Raw genomic sequence first — 18,811 nt, forward strand, 5'->3', positions numbered from 1 at the left:
AGTCTATGACCAAAGCAGTCAGGAAAGAGAAGATTTAAAGAGACCATACAATGCTCATTTGCATGTTAAAGTAATACTATGTGACTTCTCAAAAAGCCCATTATGGAGCTCCCCCTACAGGCTTGGAGGTAATGTACGGTTAAGACACTGTCCTATATCTCTTTCTCTTCCTTGCTTCATCAGTCAACGTCTTCTTCTGTTTCTTCGGTGCCTCTGCCATGATGATCGTACTGACAATGTTGCGCTAGCTTAGCCTTATACCTGGGAGCGTGAGAGGGGTCTATTTGTTTTTGCGTTAGGTGTGCCAGAAAGCAAGTTGAAGTACTTCCGCTCAGCTCCCGGGCCGGTCCAGCAAAGTTACACAGCGCAGTTATTCCAACTCAGACCCCCGAAGGGCATAGGAGACAGGCCAATCGTAATATTAAAACTCATTCTAGCCGCACAATTTTTTTCAAACTGTTATTTTAAGGTAGAAATGTTGCATAGTATTGCTTTAATAGTTATACCAGATGAGGTTTAAATGCTTTTATAAAAAAAATTGTCAAAATGTCATATTTTACAGCAACAAAAACAAGCTTTTTTTTTTTTCTTTGGAAAGGTGAGATGTGTTTTTGGTTTTTTTTCCCGTTTTCACTCCGGGGGAGGCTTTGATGTGGGTGAAGTTGATTTTTGCACTCTGCTTTGACTGGCTACATTCACAATACTTCAAGTCCCAGCATACAACGCGTCAAATATATTTTTTGGTCCTGCACGCGAGCCTTACAAAGCGTCACGAGACACAGTCATGATCATGGGGAGATGAGAAAGTAGTAGTTAACCTGAAACAGCTGTAGTTGACGCAGACATTTCTCGACACTTTGGAGCGTCGAATTATCACAGGCCATCATGGCTAACATTACCAAGAAAGTGTCGTGGTCCAGCCGAACCGACGAGTCCGGGGCAGCCGGGGAGGGGACTCCCCTGCTTAACGGCTCCGAGCAGTCCAGACTCTCCAGACAGGTACAGCTAGCAAGGTGGCTAACTTAGACTAGCGGCTGTTTACACTGCAGCTAAAAGAGGATGCTGTGTCATGTTTATTCATTTATGTAAGGTTACAGAGAGCCACGTTTTGAAATGCTGCATGGGTTATGTATGCTTGCGATGATTTGAACGCGTTTGCCACACACACAGCGGTCATGTTTTCTTGTGTAATGGCTTGTTTGCAGCTGGGTTAAAACATGCAAAACATGCAAAAACAAGCCTTGTTTTCTGGCGGAAACGTAATGAAGAACGAAAAACGTAATGGAATTAATGTCGTTTAAATTACGTTGCACATGATTCGGTTAAGCTAAAAAAAGATATTGATAATATTATGGAGAGCTTGGAAGTGTTAGGGTTAGTCCTCCCCACAGCTAGTTTGGTCTGTAATTTCAAACTTGGCAGGTTAAACGGGGTGACGTGAAGGCTGCGACAGTTCTGGGTTAATTCAGCCCTTTAGAAAGGCCCTTTTAATATGTCAGGGAGGGGAGTGTAGCTATCATAAACTACCAGACCTGCTGTTTGTTTTTAGAATAAGTTATCTGTCAAACATATATGTATTTAGGTAAAAATTTAGGCTTTCAATGAATGAAGCCTCCAGAACTAGACGGCTAATTCCTGTACTGCGTCTCTGTAGTGTTAGTTAATTTAGGTTTTGAATTTACTTTTTGCAGAAGTTGAAGACTAATCAGAAGCTGGATATTACGTCCAAAACAAAATGCAGATGACGTGTTATGTGTTTAAGCATCAGGTATTGGACGTAGATGTTTCATAAGTGAAGAAACACTGGTTTGTTAAACCCTATTGGAAACGCGTTTTGAACTGTTTTTGTTGTGAGTCACAGAGATAGCAGTGAGTAAAATGTATCTCACAAACTTAGGTGAGTCAAACGTGTAAAGCATTGCCCGTACTTGTAGGTTTCTGCCAAAAAGTGGGATTGATTAGGCGTAGCTTGAGACCACTGTCTGTTTGATGTTAACACAGCGTCTTGGAAATGACTGCACATGGCCATACAAATTTCTGTTACTGTCTGTGGTGTCTGTAGCTGTCTGGAGGAGGCACTATATTTCAGATAGGCAGATTCAGCACGGTGGATTTGGAAGAGGAGATGACGACAGAGGAGGTAAAGTCCAAGCTCCAAATACCATCACTCTCTTTCTGTGTCTGTTGCTCTTATCAATCAAGTCATCGCTTCATTAGAGGGATTTAAATGTTTTAGCATCTTAGATTAGAACAATAGAAGCGGTTCACCTGTGATTACTTGTCATATGTGTGCTTACCGTGTACTGGTGCAAAAAAGATTAGAGCTGGAGCTGGGATTAGATGCTGTGAGACTTTTCCATTTTGTTTGGAAGGTAAGCCTGAGATGAAAGATAGTGTTGATGTTTCTGACCTTATTACACTCATCTCAGCTGCCTCTTTTTGGATGTGGCAGAAGCCTGATGTGGGAGAGCTGACGCAGACGACCAAAGCGGCCCAGTGACGGCTGACTCACACAGCGTGCTTGAAAGGCACATGTCTGATGTTTTCCACAATTCATTCAGGGCATGTGTCTGTTAATGCGCACAACCCTGACCCCATCAACATTTAGCGTTTAAGGAAACCGATCCTATCAGATGCCCCCTTAGAAAACAATCACTTGCTCAAGACATTCATAACAATCCCCCAGTTGACAGTGACACTTAACAGTTTAAAAACAAGTATAAATGAGGTCATTTGGTATTAAGAGGAGTCAAAGCAGGACAAAAAAAAAAAAAGAAAAAAGAAAGCTCATGTAAAGCCTCCCAACTGATGCCAGCAACGGTCACAGTACAGCACACTCTGTAGGCCATCTGACACTTGGTAGGATGCTGCATTCGTTTCGCCTTCATGACAGAAACCATCAGGCTTCGTTCAGTTTCTGCTGCCTGTTGGGAATGTGACTCCAAGCATGTGACTTGCTTCACTATGAAGTTTATTTGCGATGTGTTTACTTTGTGTCTGTCTTAGTGAATGTACTTTTTTTTTTTCTTTGTTTCTTTGTTTTGAATTGTTTGCAGATGTCTGCTTTGCTCTACAAATATGTGAAATGGAGAGTTTCTAATTTGTCCGTAACTGGCTGGCATTAGTGTAAGCACGACTCACATAAACCAGCGTTTCCTACAACACTCTGTATTTACACTGATAAAACATAGGCCTACAGCCTTGCATATTTGTTTAATCTTTGCAAAATATATATTTTTGGTGTTGTGGAGGAAATGAACCCCCGTCCCTGTATCTGGCTTCTGCTGTTTAAAATGCTTGAAATGTTGCTGCACTCCATTCTGTCGTACGTGGAATATCTGCCATCGGCTCTCAGTGTAAGACGCAGCGCAGAGACGCTTGCCTCCTGCCAAAGGTCAAAGGTCAGTGTTGGTGTGTTGATCCCTCTCGTTCATGTGCTCTCCTGCAGGACTCTGCAAGGGGACGGCTCCACGAGATCCCTCACAACGAGAAGCTGTTGTCACTTAAATATGAGGTAAAACGAGTCTAATGACTGTGGAAAAAACTGAAGGACACTGTGACATTTCTTTAAAATAGTGGTCCTTCAATCAGTATGTGTAAATTCTTTGTGACTGTGTCTGAAGATGCCTGCAGGACTCGCAGTTTTGTCACATTTTTCCGGTTCTCCGACTTTCTTGAAGTGTCAAAATTGCGTCTAAACAAGGCGGCCTTTGATGCATCATCTTCGCCTGATTGATTTGTATTTCCTGTGTGTTTGCAGAGCCTCGACTATGATAACATTGAAAACCAGCTGTTTCTCGAAGAGGAGAGGAGGATGAGTTTCATGGTAAGTCGAACACGTATTATCCTCCTGCTTATTGTACTGTGCATGAATGCACTTGTCTTCATTCTTTAATCTTGTCTCAACCCCCCCTTCATTTCTCTGTTGTGTGTCCTCCTCTCTGTTTCCCCCCTTGCTGGCTTGTGTCTTTAGTCTTTCCGCTGTCTTGAGATCAGCCGTTGGGTGGTCTGCGGTCTGATTGGCTTCCTTACCGGCCTCATCGCCTGTTTTATTGACATTGTGGTGGAGCAGCTGGCTGGGATCAAATACAGAGTGATCAAAGAGAGTATCCTGAAGATTTGAGAATGAATTTAACAGACTTTGTCGTGACAAACCTGAGAGCCTGTGACCAGGGGCACCATCTCTCCCCATAACGAGGTTTCCACTCCAGTAACTCTGCTACATCTGTGAAAAATTATGTAAACAGAAAATTATGTAATTATGTACGGGATTATGTAAGCAGATACACAATAAATTTGATAATTTACGAGGATTAAGAACAACATCAGAAAAAACAAACCCATCTGGGTTCATCATTACCACTGTACAGCTACGTTACTGATGGAGGCAAATGCTGTTTCATCCAAAATAACTTGTGTTACTGAGCATACTGAATATATTTACCAACAGCTAACGTACCATCGTATTTTCTTTTAGTTTTGCAGCATTTATCCTTATACACAGTTCTTGGACAGTATTAATTCCAGATTTATCTCTGTCCTCTGTGCTCTCAATCATTTGCAGGGCACAGGATTTTTTAAAATCCTCCCTCTTACATGTGTTGAGTGTGCTAAAGTCTTCGCCGTGTGTCTCCGGTCCATTTTTATTGCAATCAGGTGTAGTTTGGCTAAACTGAACTGGATAGTTCCTTGACTCTGAACCTTCACAGACATTGTAAAGTTTACAGAAGCGGGTGGACTGTCCATCTCCCTCATCCTCTGGGCTGTCCTCAACTCTTCGTTTGTCATGTTGGGAGCCATCCTTGTTGCATTCTTTGAGGTACGGCTGAAATCAAAACTTATTTAGACTTTTTGGTTCGTACCAAGACATGCAGTTTGGTTTTCTTCCTCTTTCATGTGTCTGATCTCATTCCTGAAGTGTAAGAGTTTATTTTGAGGAAGTATTCCATTGATCTCTTTCGTTCAATCAGATGTGCACCCGTGCAAAGAAGTGGAAGAGTAAAAAATGAATGTGGCAACTGTACGTCCTCTCTGTGTCTGGCAGTGCGAGACAAATGTTTCTCTATTCTTACTTTTATGGTTGGTCACAGTTCAGCAGAGATTGTCTGTAACTCTGAATAAAATTCCCAGCTCTCGTCATAATGAATTTCTCTGTTTTCTACCATTGATCTTTCCCTCTATGATATATTAACTTTCCTTTCTCCCTGCCTCCTATTCTGTGTCATCCAGCCTATCGCAGCAGGAAGCGGTATTCCTCAGATAAAATGCTACCTCAATGGAGTAAAGATTCCGAGGGTGGTACGACTCAAGGTAGAGGCACATAAAACACACACTAACGGTCAGACTCAAGCTATTAAATGTTTTTGAGCCTCAGTTTTTGAACGGGAAGTATTCTCAGGCCTCGACCGTTTTCGTGCCCCCCTCAGACTCTGGTGGTGAAAGTGTGCGGCGTAATCTGCTCCGTGGTTGGAGGTCTTGCTGTGGGGAAGGTAAACACCTTGAAAGTCTTTAACTTCTGAAAATATAATGAGTATTGATCCTTTTTTTTGGGCATACCAAGAGCGATGTGCTGTGCTTTTGCTGTTTGTTTATTCCTTTTCTCTCCTCTTGCTTACCCACAATCCTTTAGGAAGGTCCCATGATTCACTCTGGTGCCGTTGTAGCTGCAGGTGTCTCCCAGGGCAGAAGCACCTCCTTAAAGAGAGACTTTAAGGTCAGTGTCCACTGATTTCCTTTACCGTTCGTATCTGAATGTTACTTAATTTACTTCATCTCAAATACATAATCTATACAACGGTTAGAGCTCCTTAATTATAAACAATCTTGATAATAGATTATATCAAAGGCATATATATATATATATATATATATATATATATATATAATAGTCCTATAGATCAGTTAAAGAGTTGCAGTGATTCATAACAAGCGTCTCTGTGTTTTTAGATATTTGAATACTTCCGGAGAGACACCGAAAAAAGGGACTTTGTTTCTGCAGGAGCTGCCGCCGGAGTCTCTGCTGCTTTTGGAGCTCCAGTTGGTAAAAAACCCACAAGACACACGAAAGCAAATTTTTTTTTCTTTTTTTTCTTTTTTTTTCGTGTTCCAGACCTCAACTCGACCTCCAACATTCCTGCTTACTGCCGTTTCTTAATTACATTACAAACTGAGCAAACAACCAAGCAGCTGCTTAGAGGAGCCCGTAGCTGGTGATTGTAGTGTTTTATGGCCACAGCCCTAACAAGCCAAGTTCATCTTCTTCTCACAAACTATTTATAATAACAGAAATTCTGTTCAGAGGTCTAAAGGTTTGGGCAGATGATTTAGTTTGGAGCGGCTGTAATTCTCGATGATTTTTTCTTTCAGGCGGCGTTTTGTTCTCTCTGGAGGAGGGAGCTTCTTTCTGGAACCAGATGTTAACATGGAGGATTGTAAGGGACCGCCATAAAGTCACTGTTATATGATAATCATATACTTGGTCCCGTTCAAGTAAATCCAATCAATACTATTCCATGAAGAAAGGTCCTTGCCTCTGATCACGTTTTCTTTGTCATCTTCAGTTCTTTGCCTCCATGATCTCCACCTTCACTCTGAACTTCTTCCTCAGTATCTATAACAAAAAACCAGGAGAGCTTTCCAATCCAGGTCTCATAAACTTTGGACGCTTCGAGAGTGAAGTAAGGAGCTAAAGAAATAGTTTTTTATTTTCTTTTGTGCAAAAAAAAAAAAAAAAACAAACACCACGACATTCATTTATTTATTTTTCTTCCAGATAATGGAGTACAACCTCTATGAGATTCCCCTGTTCATTGCTATGGGAGCTTTAGGTAAGATCTGTTTAACGACTGTAGAAATCTGTACAATTTTTGACATCATAGAATGTCCAAAAAACAATGCGCTTGCTTCTGTGTCTGCCTACAGCGTACAGCAGCAGTCACTCCACCCTGATGTGATATATCACTTAAATGTCAAATGATTAGAAACCCAATCATCTTTCAAACTCTGCTTCATTTTAAAGTCAACAAGAATTGTCGTTATTGTCGAATGTCGCAGAGAAATGGGGCGTTCCTCCACAGAATGTTTTGTTATTGAATTTGTAATTACGTTTGAAAGCTCATTTGTGTGCCTTTGTTCTGTTTGTCATCCCTTTTTGCTGTTTAGGAGGAATATTGGGAGCTCTGTTCAATGTGCTCAACTACTGGCTGACCATCTTCAGGATCAGGTATGGAGTTTAGAAAGGGATCAAACATTTGCAAATGCAAACTTTCATGAAATGTTCGAACACACATGGAAGCATGAAGCTTTTGCTCTTGGTTTTCACAGATAGGGTGGGGGCGTATGCATAGTGCGAATTACGGGGGAATTAACTAACCTGGGTGCCAGCCGAACTTAGCCCCGCCCATAAAATTTTTGCTCGGGAAGTTCGGTCTGGCTCTGCTCAGTTGGGAAATCTCTATGCTCAACATCAAAACAGTCGACCCAATCAGATTGCCAGGGTGGGCTTTATACGATGATGGACAGATGATCAACAGGGACATTATCGACTACGTCACTAAAGAGCGCTTGGTTTGAATTCGTTTGAAACAAACATGGCTGCCGCTGGAGAGCTAGGGTGTGTATATTCTGCCATCGAGTCTGTTCTACAGGATCTCCACATTGCATTCATTTTGAAAGACAAACAGAGGAACGCGATAAAGGCTTTTATCGATAGAAAAGATGTTTTTGCCGTCCTTCCTACAACAAGTGTGTAGGGATGGGAATTGATAAGATTTTTACGATTCCAATTCCATTTTCAATTCTGCTTAACGATTCGGTTCTTTATCGGTTCCCTTATCGATTCTCATTTGGAGGAAAAGGACAACAAACCGGTCGATTAGCATCAACTTTGTTTAGTTTAGAAGTAACACGAGTCATGACCTTACAAACCCAACAACGGTGAGGTCCACATTGGTCTTTCATGGCCTGGGTAATTTAACTCTTCCCTGCTCTGGTGAAAGGAGAAGCTAGAGGTAGACCTTAACTGGGGGTAGTACCACCAGCCTCTAGCTCTGAGCCAGTCAGGCTCTGTCTCTCATGATTTCATCTAAATGTAATGCCTAAGAAGGCTTTCATTTAACCTTAACCGTTACTAACAGCAGCTTTTACAATGAGGCAAATGGCGCTAACATGATAGGCAGTGTTTGTTAGTTAGTGACCTGCAGTGTTAGCCGAGGACATGCTAACGTTGCTGCTGCTGCTGGGTTCAGATTCACCAACGTTAGTCCGGAGCAGATCGAAAACGCGACATTCATTCATAGTTATTGCATGTTGGTAGTATTTCCTCCCTTTGGTGAAATATTCACTTTGCAAGTTGCCCTGTTGTCGTCTTTTTTAGGGATGTGTAACCAAACCTTCGAGCGTTTGTACCGCTTGGGCCCCATGTTTACTGTTGACTGCTGGCTGTGCTGGACTTGCCACGCAACGTTGCTTGGTGACGTCATTTGCGCCCACTGGAATCGATAAGGGAATCGTTTGCAAAATCGCCAAAGGATTCCAAGGAATTGAAACACTGGGAACCGGTTCTCAACAAGAACCAGTTCTCGATCCCCATCCCTACAAGTGTGTGTCGCTTAATCTACGTCACATACTACGTTGCTCTGATTGGTTGTAGGTCTATCCAATTGAGCGAAGAGGCATTTTTTTCTCCTGGTTCGGTTGAAACATCCCCACCCCCTTATCCGTAATCATAAATATTACAATACACAGTATATTCCATATTCATGCCAAGAAGATGCTTGTAGTAAAATGTCAGGCTGTACCATTTCATTGTCTGTCTGCCTCTCACTGGATCACGTCCAAGTCGGCGGGTGCATGGAATTTTTTTTTGCGCCAGTGCTTTGTTGCAAGTAGCTGTAGATGAATGTAAGTAGCTATCTAACTAGTTTATTACACTTAACTTTCAGAGTTTCAGAATTCTATTGTGTCAGGTGACTTCAGACAAATGCTAACGTGCGTCTATGGCTTTCCATCTAAATGGAAAATGTCATCATGTGAAAGTTAGCGTACATGTTATTCAATGTAAGCTTTGTGCCCTGTGCTCGTCACTCTAGTAACATAATCTAGTTGTAAACGATGCCTAAAGCGTGCTGCGTTGCCAGGTTTGACAGTTGCCCCCTTTTCGAAACCACATTAAATTGAATTGACAGGAGAAATATAATAGGGATGTCTGCGTGTTTTTAGTGTTATTTGTGTATTAGCGTAGCACATCATATAATAATAAACTATTGTATTATATTGTTTAATTTTAATAGGCTTTTGAGTGGTGTTTCAGATAGGCTTTTGCCTTCTCCTGAATTAGTTGAAAATATAAGGATCACTGAGTCGATAGATTACAGTCAGGTACAGGTCCACACTAGCATGTATGCTAACACATTTGCATGTTAATAGTGTGTTTGGATCTGGTTCAGCATCGTGTAGATCTGCATTTGAGCAGTGTGTGTGTCTGATTTGCTGGCAGTTTGGGTCTAGTTTGTGGGTGACAGCTCACTGCAAATGTTGTTTGTGTGGTACATTATGTGCCCAATGAACTATGAAATGGTGTAAAATTTGGTTTATCATCATCTACAGACTGCAGACATTTAGTTGAACAAGCAAGATTCTGTTAACTGAAGCATGCGCTGCTATGGCTTTCCTTTACACCCTGGAGAAAATGTTAAAACCACCCTCCCCAATTGTCACTGTATAATTCGCACACTGGGCGTATGGTAAGGAAGTTTACAACGGAGGACGTAAAACAGATTCTCAGAATATCAGTATCTCGTGATTTAAGTGAGTAAAAATATTCCAAGTGTAAGAGTAGACTGACTTATCTGTGAGTAAACTTCCACTACGACGCCTTCCTGGCAGGAAGCTGGATGGTGCGGAATGTTGACTGATCATAAGAACTGATATCACTGCAAAGGTTTCAAGAAACTTAACAGCACTCCATGAACCAGTTGTTAATGGATGGGACCCACCCAGACCGGCTAACCCAAGGTCTGACAGTCCTGATCAGGAAGGGGCCAGTTCCGTCCGATAACCTGCCTCTGTACAACATGGAAGCTCCTGTCAGTCATCATAGAGGATAAGATGAGTAGGCACATGGCTCAATACATGAGCGGGGCCTAGAGGGGAATTGGAAGTAACACTCGAGGAAGCTGCACACCGGATTAACAGAACCGTCACTAGAGACTGTAAGATAGGACATATAAATCTATTCACCGCCTGGACTGACGACAAGAAAGCCTACGACTCATGTAATTCTCCAGCTCTCTACTGGAGACCAATTCAAATCCAGTTGTACAAGTGCAGTATCTACCAGGAAGATGCTCTATCCCCACTGAATGAACCCCTTCATCTCAAAGAGGGGTTTGGATCAGCCACCACCTCGACATGGACGACATCGAGCTGTATGCCAGGACTGTGCGAGACATCGACTCACTGATGCGCCTCGAACAACCAGAGGGCACCATGTCAGATGTTCAGGACAGCGATAGATCCCTTGGGATGCCAACCACGAAGAGGCTGCAAGGAAGTCGGCCACAACCAAGTGCCTACAAAGGATAAGGCAGGTCCTGAAGAGTCAGCTGAGTGGGAAGAAAGTCCAAGCCATCAACGCAAATGCTCCACCAAAGCGCCACATTAAATATGAATGAAAGAGACATTTTGCACTTCATACACTTATAGTGTATGCACATTTCATCGGAGCACTTATTTACCTGTTTGTTGTGCAGTAAGTAAAGCAGAAGGATTTCAAAATTAGGTCTATCATTACTTGGTCACTGTTGCCATGATGTGCTAATATTCAAATGAATGTTTAGATAAATAACGCAACAATGATTCAAGATTATGAGACTCAAAAATGTTGACCTAGATTTTATCTTAAAAAAATAAGTGTTGAGTCTCTGAAACTAATGCAGTGGGAGAGTATTTGAGTTACGGCGATGCTAACGTATTGTTTCGTGTGAATAGAGAGACTTGATGTCACGTGAAAAACATGTGACCGGAACATTTATAAACCCTGTCAAGCGGGGCTTTGTTGGTGGCAGACTGTCTGATGAGATGAGTAGTTTATTATTTATTAGTTGTAGGCAGCCTCGTTTCTAAAAATACCATCACTCAGTGACACAGTGAGCGACTGTAAGGAAGTCTGTTTTTGTGTCACGTTACATCACCGTAATTCCACCCGACATTTATGGCGAGATTGCCCGAGGACAGAAGACGCCTAATTTAGCAGAGAAACTTTGTTTCTGCTAAACTTTTTTTTTTCCATGTGGTAAAATCCACACTGTGTTTGTGGTGTTTAGTTGTTTTGTGTGTGCGCGTGTGGAGTCTGGTCATGCCTAATTTGAACGCCTTATGGTTTGTTTTTGTCAGATATGTCCATCGCCCGTGTCTGCAAGTGATGGAGGCCATGTTGGTTGCTGCGGTGACGGCGACGGTGGCTTTCACCATGATCTACTTCTCTAATGACTGTCAGCCTCTGGGGCCAGAGCACACTGAGGAGTACCCGCTGCAGGTGCGTGTCACCTTGATCAGCTACTTGTGACAAAGTTAGAAACATGGAGAAAGGCTTGTCGGACACCAGAGGTGTGACAAAGGAAATGAGAAATTCAGATCAGACACGTCTTCTCATAGTGAAACTTGGTGCTTCCCTTTTTTCCTTTTTTCCTTTTTTTTTTTTTTTTTATTGCGGGAAGCTTTATCAACCTCTGGGTCACGAGAGCAATATTGCTAAAGAGTTGTCATATTTCTGTCACTCTTTGGTTTCCTTTTTTCCCATAATTCCATTCAGGTTTAACTGTAATTACTGTCATATTTGACATTATGTTCACGTTTCGCGGATCAGGGGCCACTCCACAGTAATGCAAAGCACGAATGGTGGTTCGTCTTTAAAGAAAAACGAGAGGGTTTAGCCTTTTCTGCCCATGTGTGTCTTCCTTTTTTATCATTTCTGTTCTTTCAATTTCTTTTTCCAGTTGTTCTGTGCAGACGGGGAGTATAACTCCATGGCGACAGCCTTCTTCAACACTCCTGAGAAGAGCGTGCGCAGCCTCTTCCACAATCAGCCAGGTAAACTGCACAAGAGCAAGCCAGTATTAAACTTAGTGCACTGTGTGTGTGTGTGTGTGTGTGTGTGTGTGTGTGTGTGTGTGTGTGTGTGTGTGTGTGTGTGTGTATAGTTTGCCCACTTCATGCTACGCTAACACTCTGAAATATTATAGATGTCTGGTTTGCCTAATTTGGCCCGGTTAAGTGTGTGAAGATTAGATGGATAAAAGTAATGATGGACATGTTTTGTATGGATTTAGCAGTTGAGGTAAGTAGTTTGATTAATGAATATTGATAACAAGTACTTAATAAAGTACTTGTTTTGTCAGGTTTCTGCTGAGACACTTGGACTCTTGAATATGGGGTAAATTCACATGTTTTGTTTTTCATTACCTTGTATCTTCTTTGTTGTAAAGGAACCTACAATCCTCTCACGCTGGGTTTGTTCACTCTGACCTATTTCTTTCTGGCGTGTTGGACCTACGGACTGTCGGTGTCTGCTGGAGTCTTCATCCCGTCTCTTCTGATAGGAGCTGCCTGGGGGAGGCTGTGTGGAATACTGCTCGCCTCTCTGACTTCAACAAACACGGTTGGTAGTTACTTTGCTAAGTGTGGCAGAGCTAGGACAGTGAATCACCCATAGAGCTTGATTGGGAATTTCATCTGGCTAGGAAAATCCGTAATGCATGCAATCAATTTTTTTGTGTTTCGATAGCCCTGGGCTGACCCTGGTAAATATGCCCTGATTGGTGCTGCTGCTCAGTTAGGTGAGTAACTTAATGCCTTTCAAAAGTATCCTCAAATCCTTATTTTTATACATTTGAAGATTTCTGGGTGAAACAAGCGTAATAAAAACAGACTTCCAGTATATTGATGCACTGTTCTCCAGGTGGCATCGTGCGAATGACTCTCAGTTTGACCGTCATCATGGTGGAGGCGACGGGAAACGTCACATACGGCCTTCCAATCATGCTCGTCCTCATGACTGCCAAGATAGTTGGAGATTACTTTCAAGAGGTGAGTTATGGTGAATGGACACATTCTGAAGAGGACTCCCGTGTTGGCTGATGTTGTTTATACCAGTGTGTCCACGCCACAGAATGCAAAGTTGAAAGAAACCCACTGACACACTTTGGAAACATGCTCTCAGTGACAGTGGGACACATTCAATCTGTAAAGATTAGAAATGTGCTCAGGTGTCAGTGTGGGGGGAAAAGAGGAGACATTTACTGCCGGTGGCGTTAAAGAGGCTCAGAGGAATGCAAAAAGTTAAATACAGTGATTGCTTGCTCTAATTGGCGGTTTCATCGAGTGCCCCAAAATTTGATGTCTGCCAGCTTCTCCAGCTTCTGTTTCTGTTCATGTAAAACTGTCGAGCGTGTGTCTGTAAGCACTGTTTCTTTTTTAGGGTTTGTATGATATCCACATCAAGCTGCAGAGTGTTCCCTTCCTGCACTGGGATGCTCCTGCCACCTCCCACTGGCTGACTGCCAGGTAGGTCCTGTCTGACTTGTGCAATGCTGACTAAATGTCATTTTTATTGAATGACTCTTAAAGGGATTATTATAAGTGCCTTAGTGGAGTCGGTATACAGCCATCACAGTGCTCTCAGCACTGTGAATTTACTGTAGCATCCTACGGTAAATTAATACAGATGTCAGCATAATAACAGAATTCTCACCAACATCTTCCCGCGATGAGCAAGAAGATATAAAAATAGCTTGGAGATCGGACGTTGTAGTCCTTTTTTTTTTTTTTTTTTTTTTTTTTTATCATCTCGTGACTTTTCTTACTGCTCCCTCTGTGTCACTATTGTCCACCTCACTCTCCTTCTCCATTTGCCCACCTTGTCGCCTCCTTCACAATCCAGGGAGGTGATGAGTTCTCCGGTCACCTGTTTGAACAGGATCGAGAAGGTGGGAACCATCGTAGACACCTTAAGCAACACGTCGACCAATCACAACGGCTTCCCTGTCGTCGTGCAGGTTTCTGACAGTGATGAGGTACTGTTTGATTGCATGATAAATACTAGTTTTCAACCAAACGCCAGAGTTTCCAACAGCTTCTCTCTCATTGATGACACCGTCTTTTATCTTTTTACTCAGCCGGCAAAACTCTGCGGCCTCATCCTCCGCTCTCAGCTCATCGTTCTTCTCAAGCACAAGGTACGATCAGTGGCACGGTGGATATTTCCAGCTGTTATGCGGCGTATTGTGGCGAGTTGCACGGAGTGAATCGCTGACGGTTTCCCGCTTTCTCCCCGGCAGGTGTTTGTGGAGTTGGCCCAGTCCCGGCTGACTCAGAGGAAGCTCCAGCTGAAAGATTTCAGGGACGCCTACCCTCGCTTCCCCCCGATCCAGAGCATCCACGTCTCCCAGGATGAGAGGGAGTGTATGATGGACCTCACTGAGTTCATGAACACAACACCTTACACTGTACCCCAGGTAACGGACGCTACTCGAAGCCCTTTGTGCTTCGGTGCGCTTGTTTTTGATATTTTATGTGGATGAAGGTGAAGTAAAGCAAATCCTTTTTATTTCCAGGACACCTCTCTGCCGCGTGTGTTTAAGCTGTTTAGAGCGCTGGGCCTCAGACACCTGGTGGTAGTAGATGATAACAGGGTAAGAGCGCGTGTTTGAGCGCCTCCTCGTGACATTTCTGTTGCTTAAAAACTGTGTTTGTTCTGATGGGACGTTTGTGGCTCGTGTTGCTTTGCAGGTGGTCGGACTGGTGACCAGGAAAGACTTGGCCCGATATCACCTGGGCAAACACGGCCTGGAGGAGCTTCATCTCGCTCAGACATAGTACACACACATACCCACACACGCTAATGAACTATGACCACCTGATGCCTCAGAGGCTGCTGAACACCAGCGGTGCGCCCATGAAAGACACCTTCAAGGCCCAAGAGATCGTTTTTTTTGTATAGATTATTCTCAGAATAACTGCCCCAATTAAGTAAGAAAGATACTGAAAGGATTCTGATTTGCAGTTTATTCAAGACTTCTTATTATTTACCCTTTTTTTTTTTTTTTCCTGTGTTGAGTCGTCACATGTTTTAGTTTCTTGCGTTTATCTTCTTTTTTTATTTTCTTGCGACCACGCTACATTCATCTGTCACAACGACAGGGTCACTTCAAATCAAAGCCGCCATGTCAGCTTTCAGTTTGCTCTGGGATTTACTGCTTTGAACCTTTTGCCACAGCCTGAAACCCAACCCCCCCCCAGAAATGTAACGACATAACGCGGGGAAGCAGCAACCGATCAGTCCTCCCTGCAGCAGCCGGGTCACAGGGAAGATTGAGCTATATGTCAATAATGTCTCCATGAAACAAAAATGTGATGTCTAATGGGTTGTAAACCAGTCTGGCTCATGCTCTTTGTGACCCCGCGGACAGACACACTGGCTCGCAAAAAGATGAATTTCTCACGATGGCCACTCGTGAAGACTACAATGTAGATTCACTGCATTCGCTTCTTCTTTGTTCGGACGAATGATGGTAATTCCATTATGAAATAATCTATCTGCTGTTATGAAGATGAAGTCATACTGTAGTAACTGATTCATTTGATTTTAAACTGGGGGAGATGAGTGCTTTTGATGTCCTGCTACTGATCTCCAGACATTCCTTTAAGTGAGTCTTCACGTTCAAAAGTTGGTTATTATCTCTCGTCGCTGACCCTTGAAGGTTTTAATGTAATGTTTGTGTGGTTTTGCACTGGAAAAAGAAAGAAGAAAAAAGCTGTTATTTATTGTTGATTTGTTTTTTGTTTTTTTTTGAATGGTTGTTTTAATTTAAGAGGATGTGTTGGGCTCGTGTGTTTGATTCAGCACTCCGTTTCATTTAAAGTTTATTCTGAGGAAAGAAGAGAATGCCTGAACATCAGGTCTGTTGAGAATATACACACACACACACGTTTTTGTACTACTGTCAGTAAAATGTACTTTGTGCGACTATAAGGTACGATAGTTTTTTTTGTTTTATTTTATAGAATAATTTCTAAAGTATTGCACTTTGACCTGTTAAGTTTGCAGAAGTGACCCGAAGTGTCTCCCTTATGAAGCTCTCAGTGAATGTAAGTCTTTGAAACAAATGCAGAGATGCGAAACAGAATTTTCAGATCATCATTTTGTTCAGTTTGTACATCCAGCCTTTATTCAGTGATCAGTGTTACTTTCTGTGCACTTTCTTATTATTTTATTTTATTTGTGTGTGTGTTCCGTTCGCAGGCTTAGTTTAGTTTTACAGGGTGTAAAAAAAACGTCTACTTCACTCTCTTTTATAACCACTGGAAAAGCCTTTTGTGAAATAATAAAGTTTAAATCTGTCCATTGTTAAATTTCTCTGTGTGTTTGATCAGTCTTTGAACGCTTTCCACAGTCTGTAGTATCATCAGCATCAAAGTTCCCACTGCTTCAAACATGTTAGATTTGAGATTGTTTCAGTTGTATCACAAATGGTTTTCGAGATGTTTTAAATGCGACTGCTTTGTGGAAAAGACGCTTGAGTCGGATCTGTGTATGAAAGGATTTAACAGCGACGGACGTGGAGCCTCAGAGCACCGAAAGCAGTCACTGGTTGCATTTAATGCATGAGTAAAACAAAATTAAAAAAACTGTCTCAATAATGATAAAGTGAGGGAAGCAAAATCAGGAGCAAATTGTAAAGAATGTGCCCTTAAAGTGTTGTTCAAGCCACAGTTAAAGAAGTCCAGTTTCTGTTATGTAATCTTATGGTTTGATACATTAACACTGATTAAACACATAATGAGAAGCTGAAAGTAGAAATGCCACATTGAGGGGATAGAAAAGGGTGTGAAATTCAATGTTTAACTAACAAAAATGACAATAGTATCACCAGAATTTACCTGGAATAACAAAAGTATTTAAATAAATCTATAATCCACAACTGTTCTCTTCAGCTGTGGTTATCTTCCAGATGCTTTTTTCCCTCCCCCGACTCCCTCAGTTATACCATCAGAGGATTAATTCTGCCACCTAGTGGGAGGACGACACAATTGCAGCATTTCTACTATGTTGAGTTTGTGTAAAACGAACAAATCCAGATTGTTGAGCCCCTCAAACCTTCTCTTATCTGAGAAAGTTATGAATGGAGAGGTGTTGCGTGAGCGTGTCCCGGCTGCAAGTCGGCTTGTTTTGGATCACTTTGGTCCAAATTAGTTTTCACTGTAACACATGAAGAACATATGACCTCCTCGAGATGAGTTTATGTTCAGGGTTTCGGATTGTTCATTATGTTTCGGGCCGAAGTTAAGAAATCGGGTCAGACTTTCCACAGTGAGAAGGGATGAACTTTCCCACACTATTCGCTGTCAGAAAACCACTTAGACACTGCTTATATATGCACACCAAGAGCATATCGTATATTCTGATTGTCTGTGTGTGTCTTTGAGATAAAAAGCAATTACCGCAGCTCGTGTACCCACAGCTCAATGGAATAACGTGCCAAATCAATGCAGATTATACTTGCAAATCCATGTAATATCAGTTTGAGATGGATTACGGGGAGTGATGAGGATGTGTTTGCTCGTTTTCTTTGGATTTCATTTGACTATTTCTTTATCATCGCCCAGTGGGATGAGTTCTTTAAGTTTAGCCTAACCTTTATATGTGTGAGCCTGTTAACTAAATTGGCCAACAACAGCGCGAAAACAATACATGAAAGTTTTGGGGGGAGATTGGCGGATGGGTGGACTCCGTGCTGCTTGCAGTCTTTACACTGAGCTAAAGCTTTTTCACCGTGTCATGAAGACAAAGTACATCGAATCCTGGCCTGCTTAGCATCTGGCAGGTTTTTCCTGTTTGAGGAGCGATGTGAACATGAATGTTAAAACGAGGGGGCCCTTACAGTGAGACACTCTTTATGACGCCATCTTTGTTTGGCATTTTTCAACCACACATTTTATAGATGCCACGTACCCCACTGGGGCCCATTACTGCCTCTGATTTATATTTTCATAAAGCAGCATGATAGTAATCACTTTCACTGATGCTTTGGAACACACAGTGGTTACTGAGGCGAGGCAACCAAATTAGATCTTTTTTTTAATCGTTCCAACATTGATATCCGGTTCGGTGCTCAGTGGGGTCATCAGTGGTCTACACACTGAATGTGCACACATCTTGGAAAGCTAACACACAACCATCAACTAGTTTCCAGCAAGTAGGAAGTCATCAGCATAGATGGTAATGGCAGTACGAGCTAGCTTGCTAACAGCAGTCGATTTTGAGCAAATATTGGTGTTAAATGTGTTTTGCCCATTGTTTGATGTTTATGTCAGTTAAATGGTCATTAGTGTAGTGTTTGATATGTAGTCAGAGCCCTGAGCAGTTAATATTTGCAATATTTGGGCTAGCCACTGCATTTTGAGACCGATTAGTGGAAATTATCTGAAAAACTGTACTTCTTTAAAGGAGGGGCATTCAGGGTTGAAACGGTGGTCAAATCCCAGTTCCACAGCTTTGGTCTTGGTCGTTAATCGACCTCCAACCAGCCCTCTTCAGATTTATACATCATGCTACAGTTTGCTGGAGTCTTGAAGAGTGTGAGACGGGGGAAGTTGTCTCCCACGGCATCCTACATGACGTCTGGACAACGAGGCATGTGTGTGCAAACTGTGGGTGAAAAGGAGTGCGTCTCATTATCGAGTGAGAGAAGCAAACCCCCCTTTTTGTATTCTATACTGAAATAAAAAAAAGAGGAAAGCAAAAGGAGAGTTG

The 18,811-nt window shown here is 42.3% G+C and overlaps 1 protein-coding gene across 2 annotated transcripts; it reads left to right on the forward strand.

Annotated features, from left to right (window-relative positions):
- Positions 1-765: 765 nt before the first annotated feature.
- clcn7 (chloride channel 7) lies at positions 766-16,410 on the forward strand. Of its 2 annotated transcripts, XM_075453851.1 has the most exons (25): positions 766-999; positions 2,063-2,140; positions 3,449-3,514; positions 3,761-3,826; positions 3,974-4,106; positions 4,710-4,819; positions 5,230-5,310; positions 5,427-5,489; positions 5,630-5,713; positions 5,947-6,040; positions 6,367-6,431; positions 6,561-6,677; positions 6,773-6,827; positions 7,162-7,222; positions 11,395-11,536; positions 11,997-12,090; positions 12,486-12,658; positions 12,785-12,836; positions 12,959-13,086; positions 13,478-13,563; positions 13,940-14,072; positions 14,175-14,234; positions 14,337-14,513; positions 14,613-14,690; positions 14,788-16,410. In XM_075453851.1, exons 1-25 carry the CDS (start codon positions 886-888, stop codon positions 14,872-14,874), a joined length of 2,397 nt encoding a protein of 798 aa, XP_075309966.1. In that variant the 5' UTR covers positions 766-885; the 3' UTR covers positions 14,875-16,410. The 2 variants fall into 2 exon arrangements, with proteins under 2 accessions (XP_075309966.1, XP_075309967.1); XM_075453852.1 differs by lacking the exon at positions 2,063-2,140.
- Positions 16,411-18,811: the final 2,401 nt, after the last annotated feature.

This window comes from Odontesthes bonariensis, chromosome 21 (genome assembly GCF_027942865.1).
Source record: "Odontesthes bonariensis isolate fOdoBon6 chromosome 21, fOdoBon6.hap1, whole genome shotgun sequence".
NCBI lineage: Eukaryota > Metazoa > Chordata > Actinopteri > Atheriniformes > Atherinopsidae > Odontesthes > Odontesthes bonariensis.

What these genes read in the sequence shown, in the direction of transcription:
- clcn7 (XM_075453851.1), top strand. Translation starts at nt 886, where the DNA reads ATGGCTAACATTACCAAGAAAGTGTCGTGGTCCAGCCGAACCGACGAG. An exon ending in TGCTTTTGGAGCTCCAGTTG is followed by an intron (nt 6,041 to 6,366) that starts GTAAAAAACCCA and finishes TTTTTCTTTCAG; the next exon opens with GCGGCGTTTTGTTCTCTCTG. An exon ending in CTGAGGAGTACCCGCTGCAG is followed by an intron (nt 11,537 to 11,996) that starts GTGCGTGTCACC and finishes TTCTTTTTCCAG; the next exon opens with TTGTTCTGTGCAGACGGGGA.